Source organism: Babylonia areolata, chromosome 14, assembly GCF_041734735.1.
Source record: "Babylonia areolata isolate BAREFJ2019XMU chromosome 14, ASM4173473v1, whole genome shotgun sequence".
In the NCBI taxonomy this organism is placed as follows: domain Eukaryota; kingdom Metazoa; phylum Mollusca; class Gastropoda; order Neogastropoda; family Buccinidae; genus Babylonia; species Babylonia areolata.
The window spans coordinates 3,406,460-3,431,778 of record NC_134889.1 but is presented as its reverse complement, the minus strand read 5'-3'; the positions used below and the strand labels follow the sequence as shown (position 1 = coordinate 3,431,778).

Here is a 25,319-nt window from a genome sequence, read left to right as displayed (position 1 = left end):
TGGGGGGGTCTTCAAGCAATGACTTTGAAGTTTTTGTTTTGTTGTGGGTTTGTTTTTGTTTTTTTACATGACAATTCTATCGTTTCTAATTCACAGCAATGACATCACTGGTGTGCCTTTGTACATAAGCCATCAGCCATCGTGATACAGACCTCAGGTCTGCTTTAATCAATGCTAGTTAAGATTCACTTTTTAATACAAATTGTCCAAGACAAAATATTCATACTCACCCCAGTCTATGAGGAAAAAAAATGTCAGACAAAAAAAAACCTCGCTCCTTGACAAGCAACGTTCACTTATATATACACACATGCTATCCCGAATAGAAGTAGTCGTTCTTGATGTTCACTACAAAACATTTCACAAGGACAGGACTGACATCAAACCAAAAACAAAAAAAATACTTCCATTCTCTTCACAACTGTGTAAATACACACGGAATGGACAGTCGGATCCGCACACCACACAAACTTCAAAACAAAAAACAAAACCCCAAAGAAAGTTTTCAAAGGTGAGCAGCGCCTTACCTGCCAGAATACATGTAGTCCAGGAGGTAGGAGAAGATGGAGAAGGACACGTCCTTCAGCTTGTACATGGAGCTGCCGTGGAACATGCCCATCCCGTGGTCCATGTGGTTGGAGTCCGCTGACGAGCGCTCAAACAGCTCAAAGAGGTATGGGGAGGAGGCCGCCACCACCGCACGGTGAATCGACACCTGGACCATCACCACACAAATGTTTCATTGTCAGCCATGTCCAGCAATGACCATCAGAACAGCAGAGGAGGCAACTGCCATCCGGACTATCTGAACAAGAGTTTGATTATAGTGGAGAGTGTCTTGACCAAATTACATCCACACTTTCCAAGTCAGAGGATTTTAGGACATCGGCCTTGGGATGGTTCCCAAAGGCCAACAAACCCGCAAAATTGCAGCTTCAAGAGTCAACATGATCTTGCCTCCTAGTTTGAGAGTCATCATCCTACACAAAAGATTAAACTGGAAAATGGATTCCCACTGCGGTGGAGAAACCATCAACCATGTAAGCTTATGTCAATCTCTCAATCTCTGGTGAAGCCTGACCACACAAATGCTTCATCAATCTTTGCAGTTAACTAAGGTTCTAGCTTACCGGCCACCATCAGTGGCAAAGTAGTTAGCGCTAGGAACAGACTGGGCGGATGAAGGGGGTTCCATCCCAGACAGATGTGGGTTTTTTCTGCCCATGGCCAGCTCCTACCAGGGCTTAAACAGGAAGACTGGGACCTCACAGTCAAGGGTCATCTATGTCACATCTTTAGGAGTGTTGCTCAAATTGTCCTACCAACAATACAGGCGTCTGTATCTTGTTATGTATCAACTTGGATGATGATGTGACACCTTGAGCCCATGTTAAACTTTCAGTACAAGAAGGCCAGCTTGGATTGCCATAGGTATTCACATAGCATGCATCATCCCCAAAGATAGAATGTACCTATCTTTGTGGTGGGATTAACAACAGTCATGTATGCCCCACACTCCCCTAAATGTAGCTGATTCTTCAACCATTAAGTTGGCTGCTTATCAACAAGAACTGCTAGCACACAACCAACAGTGCTTCTTCAAGTCTTCTTTCTTTCCAGAAATAATCCTTTCATAATGCTGTCTCCAATCCTCTCATAATGCTGTCTCCCCATCCAACCCCCCTGTTCATGCACTGTAACTTCCACGTTCACTTCCATACACGAGTGGACCTTTAAATGCAGGACCATTTTTACTCCACCATGGAGACGTCGCACTGGATCACGGAATCTTTTAACAAGCATATTTCATCTTTTGCATGCTTATACACACACACAGGGGAGTCCGGCACTAGCAGGATTGCAGATATGTTAATCTGGGAGATGAGAAGAATCTCCATCCTGGATCCACCAGGCAGTGACCAGGATTCAAACCCAGAACCCTCAGACTTAAACTCCAGCACTCTGAGTTGAGTTTAATCAGTTGCAACCATCAAATAAGCAGTATATTTAGACTTTGCGATTTGAAAACCGCACATTTTCCTAATTCTAACTACTTTCAAGCACAAACTTTTCCGCTTTTTTTTCCCTCCCCCCTAGTATAACCAAGGAGTTATAGTAAACACTTTCTCTAGCCTCACACCCCCATCACCCCACCCACAACAACACACAATGCAAACCTTAAATAAACAAACAAAAAAATCCACTGACCTCTCTTTCACCGACTCGGAGCACAGCGTCGCAGAACTGATTCTGGCGGCGCAGGTTGCCCATGGCTACCAGGAGGTTGGAGGCGTAGCGAGCGTTGTCGGCAAACTCCAGCCGGTCCTCCAAGGCCTCCTTTTCCAGCACCAGGGGCGGGCTGTGGCTGGCGCCATTGACAAAGTCCATCCTGTGGCTGCTCTCTGCCATCCCATTGGTGGGAATGTACAGGGTCTGGTCCATCGCTGTGCCTGCCATCATCATGAAACCTGGGATGGTGCTGCTGTCACTGAAACTGGGTTCTTCTTCCTCTGCAACATACAACACGCAAACCACTGACTGATTGCCACATACCGGTCATCATCGCCAGCCCATCAATTATGGTTACCGGGGTCTGGAAATAAGGCCGTCATTTGCTGCTGGTGGTGCTGTGTGCCGAGTGTGTGTGTGTGTGGGAGGTGGGGGCAGGGTTGGTGTTGGTAGGGGGACAGGGAAGGCGTGCATGTGTAAGTGTGACCGTGTGTATGCATACATGCTTTGTGTGCGTGTGCGTGTGTGCACATGCACGTGTGCGTGTGTGTGTTGATGGCTGATGCATACGTGTAATTCTGTGGAGGAAGGGCGGGTATAGAGACTGCAACTAAGTGAATGCTTGCGTGTAAATGCGTGTGTGCATGTTACTGATGCACTGCTTAACATGTCTGTATGATATTACAGCATGCACAAAGATTTCAAAACACAAACACACACACTCGCACACATACACACATATATATATAATTATACAAACACATTCACACAAGTACACAAGCATATCACTTCAACACGTAACACTCACACCAAACGCACAACACTTGCATTGTGGTAGCTGTTTGTTTTTTTAAGCAGCGAAACTAGTTTAGAAAAGAACATAATGTGTGCGTGTGTGTGTTGATGGCTGATTCATACGTGTAAATTCTGTGGAGGAAAGGCGGGTACAGAGACTGCAACTAAGTGAATGCTTGCGTGTAAATGCGTGTGTGCATGTTACTGATGCACTGCTTAACATGTCTGTATGATATTACAGCATGCACAAAGATTTCAAAACACACAAACACACACACACACACATATATAATTATACAAACACATTCACACAAGTACACAAGCATATCACTTCAACACACAACACTCACACCCAACGCACAACACTTTCTTTGCGGTGGCTGTTTTTTTAAGTAGCGAAACTAGTTTAGAATAGAACATAGCTGACAATGAAACTCAAGGCCACAAGAACATTTGGTCCAAGTGCTACTGCCAGCTTACAAAGGCTGAGAAAGCAGTATGTGTGGAGAAAAAAAAAAAGCAATCAAGTGGCATCAGCTCAGTCACCCTGGCCTGTGGACCACACTAAACCATCTGCTCACGACAGCGTCACATCAGCATGATGGATGACACTGACGTCATTACAGACTGTGCCTGCCATTTCTCACACACTGCCCACATTATGAGGAAAACAGGAACAAGCCATGATGACATTCTCCCATTCTTTTCAGAGCAATGGCCTGGTAAAGTTGCAATGCAGCAGACATAGTGCACATGAATAACAAAAACTACTTGCACTGTTGCAGAAAAAAAACAAAAAACGAATAAAGGCTGGTGCTGCACGGTAACAATGTGCCCTCCCCAGGGAAAGCAGCCTGAATTTTACACAGAGCAGTTTGTTTTGACAAAAAGTAATACAATACAGTATTCTAACAAGCTGTAGTAGTTTGCAAGGCTTGTTACCAAACAGCAAACTTTTTCCAGCATGAACAGCCCATTCCTTTCAAATAAAGACGGGTTTGTACACACACACACACACACAAAAGTTGCCGTAAAATAAAAATGTCTATATATTTTGGGGAATATGTGCAGGCAGGGGGGGTGGGGGTGGGGGGGGGGGGGAAGGATTAGTGAAACTACCAACACCAAGTGTCAAGAGAAGTTGAGAGAAGTGGGACAGAAATACAAACCAACCCAGAAGCCTGACCCTAAATATATATATATATATATCCACACACACACACACACTATACCACCAAACCAGTGGTGGGCATCAACATCTAATTACTACATGTATTTGTATAAACCTGTTCAAGGAGCTGTCAACATCCCCCCCCCTCCCCCGCTCATTACATGCAGAGAGAAAAGGCTCCTTTATTGCTACCCACCAGGCCTACGTGCCCTTCCCTCCTTTTCCTCTTTTCTCTGGTCCTAACTGGTTCATTATCATGATAAATCATGCCTCCTGACTCACTTCCCAAGGAAGCAGAGGGAGGGAAGCATTCAACATAGTTAAAAAATAAAAAAAAAAAAAAAAAAAATCTAATTTCATGCTGCTTAAAACATCTTTTCAATCAAAAAGTTTTTATTTTGCAGTAATGGTCTGTGTAAAAACAACAAAAAAACCACAACAGAGATATAAAAGTGCATCAGAACCTTTTAGTCTCAGTGAAAAAATGCTTGTAATATTTCATGATTTACTTTTGGCTACATTTACACACAGACATACATTCACCGCAGATGGTATGTGTGTGTGTGTGGGTTTTTTTTGTTTCTTTTTTTAAATACCTTTTAAAAAACTGCTTTATGTAATTTATTCTCTCCAGACTCTGCTGCACTTTCTGTGAAAATTTTAAAAATGGGTCATGGCCAATCTGTCATCAGGAATGCAGCCAACAGGATATATCAACTCCTTGACATCAAAAAGCAATTTCAAACAGGCTGTAAAATGAAGTCATAAAATAAACAAACAAATTACATAAATAAACATCTTTGGTTTTCAATCTTACAAAAGGTGATTTTTTTTTCTTCAATATTAACCAAGATCAAAAATAAAAGGAGAGAGAAGATACCACAACATACACAAATTCAACAAACTCAATACTCCCTTTCCCCCTAGTTAACCTGCTCCAAACAAAAAAAAAAAACCTCCTTAAATCTCCATGGTACTTCATCATGATACACCTTCACCCCACACAATCCTCACACACTCTCACCTGTTCCTGAAGAACTGTGACCAAGTGTGGCGTCAACTGGGCACAGAACCGGTCCTTTACAAGGCAACTTAACACCCCACACCCCAACCCCATTACACACACACACACACACGAGTAACCCCACACAGTTTTGCCCTAAAGGCTGCACAATGGTTGGCTCAAGCGGCTGGCTAAACAGAACCTTTCAAGCGTGAAGGTCCCAGACCCCTTGTGGTTTGTCCTTGTCACAGACCTACAAGAACTTAAAAAAAAAAAAAGAATTGGAAATTTTTGTTCTAATTTTTAAGGCACTGTCCTGCAGAAAACAGCCCCGCTCCCAAACCCTTCAGGAGAAGTAATGCTTACTTGGCAAAAAAACAAAACAAAACAATAAATAAATAAATAAATAAAAACGCATGCTGGACACAATGACACAAACGGTCAACCTATCCACTCACACCAAAAACAAATATTTTTTTAAAAAACCGGACTTTTTGCGTTCATGTTCCCCCCTCCCCCACCCCTTGCACTAATGTATGCATTCTAAGACTTTTTTTTCTTCTCTCAGGTAAACATAATGAAGTTCTACGCCCTGGCTGTGTTTGCTTCTTGGGAGTTTGATTCCAATATGTACCACCCTCACTTTTAAAGTATGTGTGTAGCGCTAATGGAAATACCACTTGTAAATTATATGTGAAGAGAGAAAAAGTGTGCAAGACAGAGGGAGGGGCTAGAGAGGCTGTGTGTGTGTGTGAGAGAGAGAGAGAGAGAGAGAAGAGAGATGTGTGTGTGTGTGTGTGTGTGTGTGTGTGTGTGTGAGAGAGAGAGAGAGAGAGAGATTGTGTGTGTGTGTGTGTGTGTGTGTGTGTGTTCTTTCTTTAACATCTTTTCACTTTGTGTGTGTGTGTGTGTGTGTGTGTGTGTGTGTGTGTGTACAAGTGTACACTTGTGTCCATGACCTAAGCCTACAACTAGAGTACAACTACAAGCAAAAACACAGCCAACCCAAGGCCATCAGGCAAAAATATCCATCCCTCCACCAGCTGATAACCCATTTCCGACAGCAGCCCGATTACAAAACAAGCAACAGTTCAAAACCTTTGCTATTTTCAGTCCACAACCCCTTCCAAAAGCGCAAAAGTTCAAAACCTTTCCCTATCAATCTCCAGCTCCCAGGCTGGCAAGCAAAACAAAACATTATCTGTTCCACCACTCAGCTGCTCCACTTTCACAATGAGGCCAGACACAACACAAAAGGACAAAACGGTCACCTGCCTATCAGTTCCCAAATCTGGCGCTCCCACAGGTTATGGTAATACTGTGTTTATATTGGTCAGCAGAGCTGTCATTCACAAAAAAACAAAACAAAAAAAAACACACCCAGTATGTTCAGCTACTGGCTCCCCGAAGCCATGATGGCCAGTCCACGTGTAAACGCACCATTTTATTTATCAGCCGGTAAGCACACAACAGTAACCAGCAGAAAACAACGGATAAAATGGTCACCTTTTGCCTCCCAAAACCTGGGGTCGACAAAAGGGAATGCGAATCATTAACATGTAAACACTCACATGGCCAGCTGCCCAAAACAAAGGACAAAACTTCCAAATTGCAAAGGACAAAACGTTCACCTGCCAACTCTCTCGAACAGGGCCCTAGCAGAGGGAGTTGAAAAGTTTATCAGAACTGTAAAGTGTATCACTATCAGTCAGTATTCAGCCAGCAAAGAAAAAAAAAACAAAGGCCAAAATGTCCATCTGCCAACTCCCAAACCAGGGCCTGGAACAGGGAAATCGGCTGATAAACATTTAACGACAGTCACAGGAAAAACAACTGACAAAAATATTGCCCACATATCAGTGTCTGGGGCTTGCACAGGCACTGCATCGTTCACACATCGGCCAGAAAACAGAACATGATCAGGATCCAGTCGCTGACGAACTTTTCACCCATTAGCTCCAGTCTTTGGGATCAGACAAGGAGTTGAGGTTCAGTGTGCAGCATGGACTTGCCACACACAAAAGGACCTGCAGCAACAAAGAGGTTGCTCCAGGCAAACTTGAATAAATAAAATAAATCCACTTTGATAGTTAAACACACCTGATAGAAAAATTAATAAAAAACCAAAAAAAACTGGGGGTGGGTGGGAGGAGTGGGCAATATACTCTGGCGAAATGCTTGAAAAAATCCCTGGGAGAGCTGCCTCCGTCACGAAAAAAAAAAAAAAAAAAAAAAAAAAAATCTGTTGTAACAATTCTAAAAACAATGACAAAGTAAAATACAACACAATACGATAATCTGCTGTAACAATTCTAAACAAAACAATGACAAAGTAAAATACAACACAATACGATACAAAAGCAGGCACTGGCACAGGGAATGCAAAATTCAGCAGTATTAAAATGTAAAAGCGGGACATTATTCAACTGGCAAAATACCCACCATCTACTCCAAAACCAGGTTTTGGCACAGGGAATGCAAAGTCGCACTGTGTTACTTTTTTGTCACAGAGGATTTCGCAGTTGGAAATTCAGGCTGCACTCCCTGGAGAGAGAGCCTGTCATTAAAGTGCAGCACCACCATTCCCCCCGCTCCCCCACCCAAAGTCTACAAGTATATTCATGTTACTGTCAAACCGTTTTTTGGTGGGGTTTTTTTGACAACTATTCATGGGAGAGCTCTTTCTTCTCACGGGTTCTTTCACGTGCACTAAAAGCACACAGGACCCCAGTTTATAATTTCATCCAAAAGTTCACTTTCCAGCCCACATAACCCCAGAGCCAGGAACAAAGAACAAAGGACAAGCGTTTACCTGTTCAGCTTGTGAACTCAGTGGCATGTGTGGAATCAAAGCAGACAGGAACCTTTCACTTCCAAAAGTGGGCAGCAAGGTCACGTCATGTGCTGTGACTTTATCTTGCCACCACCGTCCACGTGTTAGACATACCCGTTTGAGCTGCAGCCAACTTCTCTACTGCTACAGTTAAGTACTCGTTTTGAGCTGCTGCCAACATCCCTACTGCTACAGTTAATTACTCGTTTTGAACTGCTGCCAACTTCTCTTCTGCTGCGGTTAATTATTCATTACTGTCACTTCCACCCACAGACCCTCATCCAAGAACTGGGTCTGTCATCCACTTTCAAGCTGGAAGAATATAATGCTGTGCCTTATGTAACAGTTTGATGAGCGGTAACAGTGTCTATGTTGTGTGTTCATACATGAGCAAGCAGGTAATGGTCAGAGCCTGGCCCAACCAGTCAGGTGAGGGCTAATGTGACACTTGCGTGATATGTGTGTGTGATGTAGCTCTGTGTGTGTGTGTGTGTGTGTGTGTGTGTGCATATGTGCGTGCGTGCATGCATGCATGCATATACATGCATGTGTGTGTTAAGAGTGCACATGAGTGTGCATGGAGCCGCTGGAGGAGAGGTGTAAGCATATGTTTGTGTGAGATATAATATTGTGTGTACCGTAAAGAGCTTAGGAGTGAGGGGGTGGGGGTCCAGAAAGGGGACACCCCCCCCACCACCCCCAAACACTGATAGCTCCTCAACAAGCAGCCACCTCCCCCTTCACTATGACCCCCCCCCCCACCCTGGCAACACTTCCTTCTCCACCACACCCCTCCCCACTCTCTTCAATTCAGAGTGACCAGAGTGACCCCCCCCCCCCCCCCCCCCCCGCATTAAAAAAAATATATAGTTCAGTAAGCAGAACTTTCTGCCACAGGCTGAGCATAACTGCTCCTCCCACCCCTCCCCCTTACTTTACTTCAGAGTGTCTGGTGACCACACCAAAAACCTTGCAGTCAAAGTACACCAGTGGTAGTTCTGCCTCGGACAGAAACTGCTCCCCTACCCTTCTGGCTTCTCCATTACTTTTTTTTTCTTGTTTTTTTTTTTTTTTATATATTCACTTCGAGGTGACCATAGGAGTGCACCAATCACAACACAGTACTTCTGTCAAAAAGGAAAAAAAAAAAGAAAAAAAAAAAACGGTTTCCACCTCTGCTACCCCCTACCCCTCCAAAAAAAAACCCCATCCCCTTCCCAACAGACAGCAAGTCTGGTTCCAGTGCCAAAATACCTAGGTGCATAGGACCACATACAAGGCTTATCAGGGCACTGTAGGGACTGGGGCCAAGGTCTGGGGGTGGGTAGAACAGGCGACTCTCTCCCTCCCTCCCTCCCCGGTTCTCCCTGCCTCCCTCCCTTCACCTAATCCTGGCTGCCTGTCAGGAGCTTTGTCAGCACACTAGTCACATACACACACAGCCTCAAGTCACACACACACAAAGAGCCACAAGTCACACACACACACAGCTACAAGTCTCTCACTCACACACACACACACACACACACACAGGGCTCCACAAGTCTCTCTCTCTCTCTCACACACACACACACACACACAGGTGTCACATTAGCCCTCACCTGACTGGTTAGATCAGGTTCTGATAGGATTACATCCATTACCTGCTTGCTCATACATACATGTTCATACGTGCATATAATAATGTATACCCAGACTTCATCCTGTACTTTTCTGTGCCGATCTATAGCTGGTATGCATACACTATGCTTACAACACGTGCACTTTGCTGACATAAATGCGTATGCCAACATGCGTAAACTATTCTGAAATGAATGCACTATGCTGACATTCGTGCACTGTTCTGACACCCAGCTTTTCCCGACATGCATGCATCACGCTGACATAAGTGCGCCATGCACCATCCCTCCAAAAGTCCCCGGAATCTGCAGTTGAGCTCTTTATGTTTGGAATCATGCCATGACGAACACACACAATTATTTACTCTGTACATAGTAAGTGGACCACAATTGTTAAAAAAAAGAAAGAAAAAAAAAAGACATATGCTGACCTCACCAAGGCCTTTGTTGAGTTTGACCTTGTCAGCAAAAGGGGACTGCTCAAGCTTGAACTAGTTTAAGATAATAAAAAAAATAATAAAAATACAGGAGGCAGACATTGTCAACCCCAACTACTGAGTTCAGCAGATCATGAACGCCACAAAAATGACAGTTACCAATGAGTCATTGAATGACTCCACTACAGATAACAAAATGAAGTCCGTTTCTAATCACTCTTGTCAAACCACAAAGCCAATAATAAGTCATCAATTTGAAGAATACTGGAAGAGGATTTATACATATATGAGCCACTTGTTTAAGTGAGGTGTCATTGTGTTGTGTGTGTCTTGTGTTGTATATATATGTGTGATGTGTGTGTTCACCTTGTGCAGTCAGAGCAGGTGTTAGAGTGAACACAAAAGAGCAAAACTAACCACAGCCATTATGTCTTCTTCTTCTTCTGCGTTCACTTGTGTGTACACGAGTGGGCTTTTACGTGTATGACTGTTTTAACCCCGCCATGTAGGCAGCCATACTCCGTTTTCAGGGGTGTGCATGCTGGGTATGTTCTTGTTTCCATAACCCACCGAACGCTGACATGGATTACAGGATCTTTAACGTGCGTATTTGATCTTCTGCTTGCATATACACACGAAGGGGGTTCAGGCACTAGCAGGTCTGCCCATATGTTGACCTGGGAGATCGGAAAAATCTCCACCCTTTACCCACCAGGCGCCGTCACCGTGATTCGAACCCGGGACCCTCAGATTGACAGTCCAATGCTTTAACCACTCGGCTATTGCGCCCATCAAGCCATTACGTCAAAATCAACCAAACATTTCCTCACTCTACTCATGACTACAGTCCCCTTTCCAGTCCTGCATGATTGCTCTCAGCCTGCAGGGGCCAGTTTACTGGCACCTCCACACAGGGAACCACTATGATACATGCTAGCCGGCCGCTCTGCAAAAATGGCAGCACAACTGAGGGTCAAGGGAAGTTCTTTTGTTTTTTTCTTCTTCCATCCCGTCTCTTCCCCTGGTTACCTGTCTTGACTGTGGGTTGTACACACATCACTCCATACCATCTGTATGTGTGTTTGTGTGTGTATGTGTGTGTGCTTGCATGTGTGTGTGTGTGTGTGCATATGTGTGTAAGACTAACATGGAAGTGTGTGTGTGTATGTGCACATGTGTGCATGTGCATGTACATTTACACGCATGTGCGTGTGTGAAAGAGTATACGAGTGCACACACACACACATATATACATGTAGATATGTGCATGTATGCGTGCATGCAAGTGTGTGTGTGTGTGTCTGTGTGTGTCAGTGTGTTTCCTAATGGTCAGTACAACATGAAAAAGTCTCAACAAAGAAGACTGAATATCAGTGCAGGCCACAAATGTACAAAGGGCTGTTAAAAAAAACAAAAAAAACGCCATCCATTACTCAGCATCCTCTCAGTCAACGCACCCAACCCCTCTCCTGCAGGTACCCTGTGTAACTCCACTGCTCTGTTTGCTTTGGGCCTCTGGAAGTGGAACCTTATCGATTGCCACCCTGTAGCAGGCGGAATTGTGTAACCTCATTTGCTGAAACACCACTGATCAGAAACTATGCCCCAAGTCCTCTGTCCCTAAAAGAGCCATAGTATGATAGTTATCTATCAGCATGTGACAGAAAGGAAGCGGTACCCATTGCCTCAACACATCGGTCCATTCATCTCTCTCTGTTTACACACAAGCTGGGAACATTGACAAAGGAAGCCAACAAACAGAGTATCTTCACACCATAGTATCGCTTCATTTTGTGACCACACTGACAAAGAGAGCACATCTAACAGGGTCTGATGGTGTGTGTGTGTGTGTGTGTGTGTGTGTGTGTGTGTGTGTGTGTGAATGTGTGTGCACGTGTGAATATGTGTGTGAGTATGTGCGTGCATGCATGTATGCATCAATGATCAGAAAGACAGACACTGAGCCTATTTTTCTTTTCATAATATACAATAGCCATAGTTAGTTGAGGTGTATACAATTATCAAAAAAAAAAAAAAAAAAAAAAAAAGTTCCTGGACATGTCAGACCCCTATCCACCTAGCTGTTGCGTAAACATGACAACTGCGCAGTCACAAAACACGATCAACACCACCCAACGCAAAATAATCATCTGCCACTGCATTGTAAACAAGACTATGCTGGATTAGATTTCATGAAACCCAGTTCACATTCATACATTCATAGCTATGTCAACACCTGTACAGGGACATCTATAAACAGCTGACATTACTCATTATGAAAAGAAACAAGTGCACAACCTGCACACAATGTGAAAAAAAACACAAAAAAACAAGTGCACTTTCAGTATATGGCTGCTGATAAATGACAGGGTAGGTGTTTGTGTCGTCCTATAACTGCGTAATCTATCCTTGTCCTATAAAAAGGGACCAGCAAGGCACGCATGTCACTGCTGCTTCACTGATGATTTCAGGTCGCTCTGTCCTGTGTCGGCATAGCTCAAGTGTCAGCAGGCTGAGGCAAAACATTCTGTGTGCGCATGTGTGCGTACAGTTGTGTGCAAGCATTTGCAAGAACCGGCAGGAAAAAGTGTGCTTGCATACATGTGTGTGATGCGTGTGCATTTGCTCCTGCATTCTTGAGTTGAACATCTGTTCATTTCAACTTATGCAAGTGATGTTAGACAAGGAGAGGGGGGAAAGGATTATAGGAGGGGGGGAAAAACAGCTGGGCAGGAAAAAAAATCAATATGAACACATGCCAGTAACTCTGTGTGTGTGTGTGTGCGCGCGTGTAACTGTGCATATACTGTGTGTGTGTGTGTATGTTTGTGAGTATGTGAATGTGAGTGGTGAAAGAGAGAGCGAGTGTGTGTGTGGAGGGGTAGTGGGTTTGGGGAGGGGGGGGGGCGGGTGTTTTTAACAGTTGCTATCAGCCAACGTGCATTCACCATACTCTGCATCCTGTGCAGTCAGTTCCAGTCACAGATTGTTAACTCCATCGACTGGATACCAGCTGTGCCATTGATCAAACCATCAATATTCAACAACTTCATCAACACCACGCCACACACTGCAGTGCGTGGCTAGCAACAACCACCACCACCTTGAATGCCTGGCAACCACGATGACGTCACATTTCAAACATCATCAATGTTTTGACACTGAAAGCGAAACAGGACCAAATGCTTGTCCACCATGATTTTACATCAAATGGCAATTAAATCTGTCAGAACTTAGTATCAAGCATTCAAACACACACACACACCTCTTTGTTTAGTGGGGCATATGATGTATCATTTCGTTTTCATTTTTCTTTCTTTTGGCGTCTGTGGGCTGCAACTCTGTTTACCTGTACTGATCACGGAGTGAGGTTTAACATTTATGACAGTTTTTACTCTGCCATTGAGTGAGGCACATTAATTTTTATGAGTATATAAAATAGGGTTGTTGTTTTTTTGTTTTGTTTTGTTTTTTATCTGGTATTTATTTATGATTTGAAGTTGAGTCTATACATTAAGTATTCATGTTGCTGGAAAAGTCTCAACAAAGTATGTCACAAAACAGATGGGGAGGGACAGAAGTATAATTATGTGAAGCAGATCGGGAAAGTTAAGAGGCCCACAGAGGACTGATAACAAATCAAAACCTTGGACAGAAAGACAGCCGTACAGACAGAGGCAGAGGCAGCAACAAAGACGGAGACAAAGGAAAGAGTTATGTCATACAAAGATATCCAGCAGCTCGTGTAGCTCTACAACTCCACTGATAAATCATTTGCTCCTGAATTATGATAATTAACGATTCAGTGACTGTCAAACCTGTGTCTTTACACCTAGAGGATAGAAATGAACGTCTCCCCCTTTCAAAGCCAAGTGGTGGCAGAGACTGAGCAGGGCTTCCATGCTGACAAGACCTCACACGATCACATGCTCAGAAACTGATACTGTGATATAAGCAGATGATTTATAAACCGTATGATCAACAAAAATATAACAGAATATCCATACTACTGCCACAGTGTTGAAATCAAAATGACACACCCCATCCCAAAATATTAAAAACCAAAACAAAACAAACAAAAAACTTTGAAGTGGTGTGGAGAGGGGGTGGGTCACTGGGTGGGAGTTAATAATGTTGCTAAAATCTTGCTCTTGGTTCAAGGTCAAGATCATATTTCAAGCAGAAAGGAAAAAAGAACATTTCAAACAAGGTTTATTTTCCTCTTTTTTTTTTCTTTTTTCTTTTTTTTTTTAACAATTTCGAATATCTCAATGATTCCCCCCCATCCCCCCCTTTTTTTTTCTCTCCCAATTTCATACATCAGTAATAGCACTACTGATGGGATTTTCCATGTCTTACACCCTGGTCTGTCTTCTTTTTCAACGATATATTGCGACTCATTTTGTATTCCCACACTCACATAATCTATAATTATCAACAGTAGTTTCAATACTGCATTTTGCATTTAACTGTGTAAACCTGTAAAAAGCTGATGCTGAACAGCCTACATGCTGACAATCACACTGGATTTCTCTAACTATTTGTATAATTATGCGTGGCCTCCTTGTCCTGTGGGTTATTTTGGTGAGCCAATCTCAACATCTCCCGCTTTCCTGTCAGTGAATCTAGGTCATCTCCACTTGGCCTACTCTGGTCTGCACTTCCGTTCTGCTTCCTTGGCGAAAAGGGTTCGATGATTCAACTTCGATAACATTCGCCGATCACACACAAAAAAACACAAGACTGATTAAATAATTTTTAAACAGCTAAAACAAACATGCTTTTCCGCATATATCAAACTAAAGAATCGCAATTCTTATTGCGTCATGGAACAGTCCTTCGAGCATGACAAAAGTACAAACCACTGCATCCATTAATCCGGTGAATACGGGTTTCATACAAATCTTGAACTGGTTTATGTTGTGACAATACTAACTAATTTAGACAAACAACAAACATTAATTGACAATGATGCTGCGCTGCGCACAAAATTTGTCTGATATATTTTTTTTTTCTCTCTCTATGGTCTGTGCACGTGTTTTCCGCGCCATCCTCGAAGTGTTCAACTCTGGAACCGGCTTCAAGGAATTACAAACCGCCGGCTACTAACTGCCGCAGTTTTCCACTCACCTTATAAAATAGATGTCAAGACTGTTTGCTGGCCAGTTTCGCTGGAAACCAAGGTCTTGCTATGGAAGTAAACATCAACTGTAAAAACGGGTCGACGGTTCTCTTGCCTCTGTTCGGTCGTCTGCAAAAATGCTGCAACTGGCTCGCCGTTGCTCCGATTGCTTCATTCAGACATGCGCACGCGCAGTCATGCTCCGCCCTCTATTGGAAATGTTCAGTTTTGATACGTGTACTCCGATAGATGCGTTCTAATCCTCCACAGTAAAGACGTGACCATGCTGACTAAAATTATTATGATTTAGGTCGTCACACAGGCCAGAACGAAAGAGTGAATGGGTCTGGTTCCTGTTTTGATATCTCAATATGCCTGCACAGCAGAGGAGCGTTTCATTTTCATGCCAATTCCTATACAAAATCCAGGGCCGCAGGACCCATTTTCACGGCAACATGATTAAGTTTTGCGAGCATACACATTAGAAGGTGGATCACACGCAATACATATCATTTCTCAGATCGCATGTCTGCATTACAAATTTGACGAATCCCCGAATTTCGGATACTAAAAATAGGATATTACCTTTTATGTGACTGACATCAACGGCCGGACTATATCTTCAGCCTTTAACTGTGCTCTGTTGACACAGTAACCCGGCTGCCGCCGGAAATCATGCGAGAGTCTGTTTCGCGTGTCACGTGAAACCGAAGCAACGAAAACAGACAAACCCCCTCAGGGCAAAGAGGAAAAAGTCCAATGGATCTTCGAGTCTTCTTCTTCCGAGTCGTTCGTGGGCTGCAGCTCCGCACGATCACTCGTACTAGTATTTACACGAGTTGGCTTTTACGTGTATGACTGTTTTTACCCCCGCCGCCATGTAGGCAGCCATACACCACTTCCGGGGGTGTATGCTGGGTATATTCTAGTTTCCATATCCCACCGAACGCTGACATGGATTGCAGGATCTTTAAAATGTGTATTTGATCATCTGCTTACGTAGTACATACGAAGGGGTTCAGGCACTAGTAGGTCTACACATAATCATGTTGACCTGGGAGATCGTAAAAATCTCCACCCTTTACCCACCAGGCGCCGTCACCGAGATTCGAACCGGGGACCCTCAGATTGAAAGTCCAACGCTTTAACCACTCGGCTATTGCGCCCGTCTATTCTGGATAGATAATTCAGTCACGATTGAAGGAACGACATGGCACCCAGTGCACACATGAACATCGTTTACATACTAACATAAGCATAGTGTGCATTGCAATTAGGTCAGTATACATGCGCATGACACACGCACACGCGCGTATGACTAGCACAATGTAGAGTCATACAAGGATATGCGCTGCGCAGGTCTGCATCTTCTCCGTCTGCTTGGATCAAATGCAAAAGAACCAGTGAAAAAGACCATACTACTGTTTTTGTTATGTAAAAAAACAAAACAAAAAAACTTGACGTATGCTATAATTGTGAGGCATATATATATAGCCTGCAACGAAGGCCAAACAAACGAAAAAGGGACGAAAAAATGGTTTGTACCCAGCCTATTTCTTTATGAGAGAGAGAGAGAGTAGAATTGAGTTTAACTATTGGCAGATGCCCTGAAGCTCAGGTTGTTCAGGGCTGGGGGCTTGGTTCCGTGATGGTTGCGTTGTTGGAGGGGGTGAGTCGTGGATGTCTGTCAGCCGGGGTGGGCGGTCCGTCTGGCGAGTCCTGGTTGTGTGCTGTGCGCAAGGCCCGATCGAGCAGCATCCACTGCTACGACAGCACCCACTCACTTGTGTCCCTCGTCTTATAACACTTCTAGTGAACAGACGTTCAACCCAAGATCTCTCTCACTTGTGCCTCACATGTGGGCGAGCCTTCAGGGCCCGGACTGGCCTCATCAGTCACCTCCGGACCCACAGCCACCGGTCTTCCATCTGATAACTGAAGCCATAGTCATCTTCGAATCCGAAGGACGAACATCAGGTTGTAGTCAGACGACCATAAATGGGAGTGACTAAATGTATGGATAATTCGGCATGAGGGGAACGGCGCAGTGATGCTGACGAAATATTCGGAAGATGTGGTAACTAAAGAAATTGTTTAAGGGTTTAGGGAGATAAATCCGAGCACTCATTTGATCGCCGCTGCCTATCCTTCTAACAAATGCGCTTGGAGTGACGGCCTAGAGGTAACGCGTCCGCATAGGAAGCGAGAGAATCTGAGCGCGCTGCTTCGAATCACGGCTCAGCCGCCGATACTTTCTCCCCCTCCACTAGACCTTGAGTGGTGGTCTGGACGCTAGTCATTCGGATGAGACGATAAGCCGAGGTCCCGTGTGCACCATACACTTTGCGCACGTAAAAGAACCCACAGCAACAAAAGGGTTGTTCCTGGCAAAATTCTGTAGAAAAATCCACTTCGATAGGAAAAACAAATAAAACTGCGCGGAGGAAAAGAAAAAGGGTGGCGCTGTAGTGTAGCGACGCGCTGTCCCTGGGGAGAACAGCCCGAATTTCACACAGAGAAATATGTTGTGATAAAAAGAAATACAAATATAAATCAGAGATTTGTTATTGCTATTGTTGGGGTTCACATTTATGCAAAAGTCGGTATCTGGAGCCCTACACGCTAAAGAACGACGGGACTGTTTAGATGGCCGAGTAAAACGTAAAGCTCGACATACAGTATAGGACCCCAGTAATCTTGGACGCCATGATTACTGACCAAGGGTATCAAACCAAAGAACCATGGTGACCACGGTTTGTCAACACACAGACACAGCAAGACCCTGGCCATCGTGAAAGAGGGTCAGAGAGATCTTTCTCTTTCCAGGCCCTTTCGTTCTGGAACAAACTACCAGAAAATTTGCGACATTCTGTCTCGCTGAAATCTTTTAAGCCTGCTCTGAAAAACGCATCTTTTTCAACAACGTGTACATCCGTGCGTTCGTGTGTGTGTGTGTGTGTGCGTGCCTGAGTGCGTGTTGCAGGGATGCGTTTTCTGGAGGGCATCATGGGTGGGTGGGTTGGTTTCCAATGTTCAGTTGCGTGGATGCATTCTGGCGCGTGTTTCTGTGTGGGGATTGGGGGGTGGGGGGTAGGGGGGGGTATTGAGAGGGGAGGTGGGGGAGCAGGGAACGAAGAAAAGTAAAGCGCTTTGAGCAGTAGTTCTGGAGAAACGCGGCGCGATGTGAATGTCCATTACTATTATTGAAAAGAGGGCCATGCCTGGTATAACACCCTGCCGCCAGGGCACTGATGCCTGCCAACCGCCAACAATCCCGAATGACATAACAGTCAGTGGACATTGTCAACGCTAGAGAAAAGCCAGGGGGAAGGAACCTCCCACCTCCCACCCGCCACCCCCACCTCCCCGCCCCGCCCACTCCTAAACCCCTTCCCCCCGTGGTCACCATTAAAGTTGACACAGACACAAACAGCTTCAGCTTTCTCAAGGAGGCGTCACTGCTATGCCGGCAACGCTCGGATGGACAAAACAACTGAAGGGGTCCATAGTTTCCGGTGCAATACTCCAGAATGCCCCACCCCCCAAACCCAGATTAACACCATGGAGTAATTGTGGGGAAGCTCTGAAAATGACTCCATGCAGTGGGGAGTAAACCCGGGAAAACTGCAGCCCATGTCCTGAAATGACTCAACGCCCATCCTATTGAAAGTTAATTAAAAAAAAATAAACATTAAAGTACATTTACTGGTGTCAATTTTGGGCATATCCCCCCACCATCCCACCACCCACCCACCCACCCACCCACACACTCCAATCCTGGTCCCAAAAGTATTTCATGATGAGTCAACTAATGTGGGCTGGTTTCTTTTCGAATCTAACAGTCTTTCAGGAGCAATATAGGATTAACGTGGAGTGATGGCCTAGAGGTAACGCGTCCGCCCAGGAAGCAAGAGAATCTGAGCGCATTGGTTCAAATCACGGCTCAGCCGCCGATATTTTCTCCCCCTCAACTAGACCTTGAGTGGTGGTCTGGACGCTAGTCATTTGGATGAGACGATAAACCAAAGTCCCGTGTACAGCATGCATGTAGCGCACGTAAAAGAACCCATGGCAACGAAAGGGTTGTTCCTGGCAAAATTCTGCAGAAAAATCCACTTCGATAGGAAAAACAAATAAAACTGCACACAGGAAAAAATACCAAAAAATGGGTAGTGCTGTTGTGTAGCGACACGCTCACCATGGGGAGAGCAGCCCGAATTTCACACAGAGAAATCTATTGTGATAAACTAAGAAATAAGAATACAAATAGCTCCATAGGGAGTCTCTTTTGGGGGCAGAATTTCTGGTTATGCCTTAGCAAAATGACTTCCTCAATATTATTTTTGCCCTCGTTTTCAAAGAAATGTGTTTTATGACACGCATCCGTGGCATTAAAGAAAAAGAAAAAAAGTAGAAAACAAAGCTACGCAACTAAATGGAAAAGGGGTTCTAGTTAATAATCATGGGGGGTGGGACGTGGGGAAGGGTTATAAAAAAAAGAAAAAGAAAAAAAGAAAAGAAGGGGGGAAAAAAAGGCCTGCCCTGAAATAATTCCAGGGGGAGTATTTCTGGGTCAACTCTGGTGGTGTACAAATGGAGCTGGTCGGGGGGGGGGGGGGGGGGGGCATTTCCAGGCGGTACACCGGGCCTCTCTCTGACAGCAGTCACGTCGTCCCGACCAAACTATGTTTACAATAATACAAGAATTATTCAAGATTTTCAACCAGCCCCTGCCATTCTACCTACTTTTTTTTTTCTCTCTCCTTTTCTTGTGTGTGTGTGTGTGTGTGTGTGTGTGCGGGCGCTTAATTGCTTGCTTAAATTTGCCGACCCGCCAAACAACAGACGCCCAATGGATATACAGTTGCCGGGCCTGTTCATGTTCATTCCCACACGTAGACAAACCGACGGCCACGAATAATTAAGTCGAGAATTATTCAAGATTTTCACCAACCCGCATACATACTCCTGAATACTCTCTACCTGTCTGTGTGTTGATCTGTATACCCTGTGAACTTGGGGAAAAGAATTTGCCATCCAAAATAAAGGACGAAATGCTTTCTCAGAAAAAAAGAGGGGGGAGATGGTGTTTGGGGTCTCTCTCTCTCTCTCTCTCTCTCTCTCATTTGCAGTTTATCATTTACTTTTGTAGTTTGTAAGATTTTGATTTTGAATGTTGGTTCACTGTAACCCCTTCATGAGGGGCCATGGCCTTTATTGAATAAAAAAAAAACCCGTATCCATATTCTCTCACAATCTCTGTTAGGATTGGATTAAAAAATAAATAAATAAATAAAATAAAGGATATACAAAAATAAAAGCACACCAGTGCTTCTCTATTGCCCTCGTAAATAAAGTATTTCGTCTTGTCTTCTTCATCAGATCAGTCTTGTCCACTCCTACCCCTATTTCTCTCTCTGTCCGTCTGTCCCTCTGTCTCTCTCTCTGGCGCAAGGCAATGTGTCCTTACCACTAAACCTCCGCAACTCCACAGAAATTTCCAGCATGGCTGTCATGACGTGCACGTGCGCCGATTGGTCGACCGACCGATACGTAGTCTTGGCACCGGGATCATTTTCCCCCTTTACTCAGCAGCTCCGCGGAAAACACGCTGGCAGTTTATGGAAGCTTACGTTTTTTTGGTGTGGGGTTATGTTTTTTTCCCTTTGATTTTTGTTTCCCCATGACGTGGTTAGAAGGAAACATTTCATTGATTCATCGCAATGGGGAACGAAACAAGAGATGGAAACCACAAACAGCGCACTTATTTTATCGGCTGCGGAGGTTCGTGGGGGGGCCGGGGGGAGGGGGGGAGGGGAGGGGGTGTCAGTGGATGGTGTGGGAGAAGTGGGGGTCAGGAGGGGGCCGCGGGAGGAGGGGGAGGGGGGGCGTATAGTAAACGAACCTGAAGGAGTAGGTCGCGGGCGTGTTGAAGTGTGTGTATTTACCCAGATCAAAGCGGTCGTTGCTCTAAGAAACCGAGGGCTAGCGCCCGGAGCACAGAGAGAGAGAGGGGTGGGGGGTGGGTGGGTGGGGGGGCTTTCTCTCTCTCACACACACACACATACAGAGCCAGCGTCACTGAGAGAGAAAGGGTGGAGACCACGAGAGAAAGAGATGGCGGGAGCAGCAGAGACAAGACATAGCAGAAATACTGAACAGAGTGATACAGAGAGAGAGAGACAGAGAGCTACATGAAGGCTAACAGACGGACACTGAGACAGACAGACTGGGCGGACAACGCCGGCCGGATACCCCAACAACAATTTAACACTTTTTTTTTTCTTTTCTTTTTTTTAATAAATATTTTATTCGAGTTTAACATTTAATACATACAGACGGACATACAAAACCAACATCTGGAATCAACAATATTTGCCACTGTGCACCACCGGCCTAAACTGCAAATCAGGAAAATGACACAACACTGTCTTCATACCGAGAAAAAAAAAAAAAAAAAGTCACATGCACTGTTAAAAACAAGTAAATGAAAAGGAGAAGAAAAAAAATAAATAAATAAAAGAACAAACGTTACATTCGTGGTTGTCGTGATTTAACACTTTGTCGCACTGTGCCGACCAGAGTTTGATTAAGCGCCATTTCAAAGTCATTTCGGTCAAACAAACACACGACTGGACGGGAGAGAGAGAGAGAGAGGGGGGGGGGGGGGAAGAAAAGAAAAAAAAAAAAAGCGTGAGCCATTGCATCAATGTTACCGTCAGTGACGTCATCTTTCGTCACCGCTTAGTGAGTCTCGCGAGAAAAATAATCAGTCATCCACCCCGAAACCACCCCGCCCCCACATCCACCCTCCACCACCCTCACCCTCACCCTCATCCTTCCACACACCTGTGAGCCTAGTCTCGGTTTCACAGCTCGACGGTTGCCGGGGAGGAGGGGGGGGGGGTGTTGGGGTAGGCGGCGGAGGGGGGTGGAGGGGATGGGTGGGGGGTTACTGTGACGCAATTTTTCGTCACTGCTCAAGCTAAAAATAATCATCCCCCCCTCCCCCCCCCCCATCCCCCCCCTCCGAATCTTTCCCGTCTATCCTTCTCCTGCAAACCACTGTCCCCTTTTCCCACTTTCAGTTTCACATCTTTACCGCCGCGCGTGGGAAATTTGGCCTTGGGGCAAACTTCATGGTGACTCAGCTTCTGTCTGTCACATGCGCTGGTTCCCAAAATAGCACAAAGTATCTCGTCAGCATGCTGGTTGGATGTTACGCTGTGTATTTGTTTATTTTCTTTTCTTACTTTTTTTTTTTTTTTTTTTTTTATTCCAAGCTCGGTGTTTATCTTAAGGTGTGTGTGTGTGTGTGTGTGTGCGTGTGTGTGTGTGTGTGTGTGTGTGCGTGTGTGTGTGTGTGTGTGTCTGTGTGTGTCTGTGTGTGTCTGTGTGTGTGTGTGTGTGTGTGTGTCTGTGTGTGTGTGTGCGTGTGTGTGTGTCGGTCTGTGAGATCTTCAGTTTAACGTCTCAGTCTATTCACTGACTGTCTATCTGAGTAGCTTATAGGGACGGAATGAGAGAAAAAAGACGCCGCTGACAGTAGATATAGACATCCCACTGACAGTGGAGACAGACAAAGAGGAGACACACACACACACACACACATGCACTGACACACACACACACACACACACACACACACACACACACACACACACACTTGTACACACACGCACACACATACACATAAACTTGAACACGGCACACACACACACACACACACACACACACACACACACACACACACAAATTGAACACACACACACACACACACACACACACACAAATTGAACACACACACAAATTGAACACACACACACACACACACACACACACACAAATTGAACACACACACATACACACACACACACACACACACACACACACACACAAATTGAACACACACACACACACACACACACACACACACACACACAAATTGAACACACACACACACACACAAATTGAACACACACACACACACACACACACACACACAAATTGAACACACACACACACACACACACACACACACACACAAATTGAACACACACACACACACACACACACAATTTGAACACACACACACACACACACACACACACACACACACACACACACACAAATTGAACACACACACACACACACACAAGGTCCTGTGTGCAGCATGCACTTAGCGCACGTAAAAGAACCCACGGCAACAAAAAGGTTGTTCCTGGCAAAATTCTGTAGAAAAATCCACTTCGATAGGAAAAACAAATAAAACTGCATGCAGGAAAAAACACAAAAAAATGGATGGTGCTGCTGTGTAGCGACGCGCTCACCATAGGGAGAGCAGCCCGAATTTCACACAGAGATATCTGTTGTGATAAAAAGATATACAAATACAAATAACTCCACGGGGAGTCTCTTTTGGGGGCAGAATTGCTGGTTATGCCTTAGTAAAATGACTCCCTCAATATAATTTTTGTCTTCGTTTTCGACGACATGTGTTCATGACATGCATCAGCAGCTTTTTTTTTTTTTTTTTTTTTTTTTTTTAAAGAAGAAGTAGAAAACAAAGCCATGCCACTAAATGGAAAAGAGGTTCGAGTTGATAATCATGGGGTGGGATGAGGGGACGGGGGCGTTATTAAAAAAAAGAAAAAGAAAAAAAAGGCCTGCCCTGAAATAATTCCAGGGGGAGTATTTCTGGGTCAACTCTGGTGGTGTACAAATGGACCTGGGGGGGGGGGGGGGGGTATTTCCAGGCGGTACACCGAGCCTCTCTCTGACAGCAGTCACGTCGTCCCGACTAAACTATGTTTACAATAATACAAGAATTATTCAAGATTTTCAACCAGCCCCTGCCATTCTACCTACTTTTTTTTTTTTCTCCTTTTCTTGTGTGTGTGTGTGTGTGTGTGTGTGTGCGGGCGCTTAATTGCTTGCTTAAATTTGCCGACCCGCCAAACAACAGACGCCCAATGGATATACAGTTGCCGGGCCTGTTCATGTTCATTCCCACACGTAGACAAACCGACGGCCACGAATAATTAAGTCAAGAATCATTCAAGATTTTCACCAGCCCCCATACATACTCCTGAATACATTCTACCCGTTTGTGTGTTGCTCTGTATACCCTGTGAACTTGGGGAAAAGAATTTGCCATCCAAAATAAAGGACGAAATTCTTTCTCAGAAAAAAAAGAGGGGGGAGATGGTGTTTGGGGTCTCTCTCTCTCTCTCTCTCTCTCTCTCTCTCTCATTTGCAGTTTATCATTTACTTTTGTTAATTTGTAAGATTTTGATTTTGAATGTTGGTTCACTGTAACCCCTTCATGAGGGGCCATGGCCTTTATTGAATAAAAAAAAAACCCGTATCCATATTCTCTCTCTCACTCTCTCTTGGGATTGGGGGGAAAAAAATAAAAATAAAAATGAAGGATATACAAAAATAAAAGCACACCAGTGCTTCTCTATTGCCCTCGTAAATAAAGTATTTCGTCTTGTCTTCTTCATCAGATCAGTCTTGTCCACTCCTACCCCTATTTCTCTCTCTGTCCGTCTGTCCCTCTGTCTCTCTCTCTCTGGCGCAGGGCAATGTGTCCTTACCACTAAACCTCCGCAACTCCACAGAAATTTCCAGCATGGCTGTCATGACGTGCACGTGCGCCGATTGGTCGACCGACCGATACGTAGTCTTGGCACCGGGATCATTTTCCCCCTTTACTCAGCAGCTCCGCGGAAAACACGCTGGCAGTTTATGGAAGCTTACGTTTTTTTGGTGTGGGGTTTGGTTTTTTTTCTTTTGATTTTTGTTTCCCCATGACGTCGTTAGAAGGAAACATTTCATTGATTCATCGCAATGGGGAACTAAACAAGAGATGGAAACCACAAACAGCGCACTTATTTTATCGGCTGCGGAGGTTCGTGGGGGGGCCGGGGGTGGGGGGGGTGGGGGGGGGGGCGAGGGGGGGGAGGGGAGGGGGGTGTCAGTGGATGGTGTGGGAGAAGTGGGGGTCAGGAGGGGGTCAGGAGGGGGCCGCGGGAGGAGGGGGAGGGGGGCGTATAGTAAACGAAACTGAAGGAGTAGGTCGCGGGTGTGTTGAAGTGTGTGTATTTA

General features: G+C 44.8%; 1 protein-coding gene across 1 annotated transcript in view; it reads right to left on the bottom strand.

Annotated features, from left to right (window-relative positions):
• LOC143289409 (uncharacterized) overlaps positions 1-25,319 on the bottom strand; it is a 115,717-nt gene that overhangs the window by 18,809 nt on the left and 71,589 nt on the right. Inside the window, exons 6-7 of the mRNA XM_076598374.1 lie at positions 2,209-2,510; positions 528-715 (exon numbers count right to left, since the gene is read on the bottom strand). Of these exons, the coding sequence (XP_076454489.1) occupies positions 528-715; positions 2,209-2,510 (490 nt within the window). The remainder of the gene's footprint in view (positions 1-527; positions 716-2,208; positions 2,511-25,319) is intronic.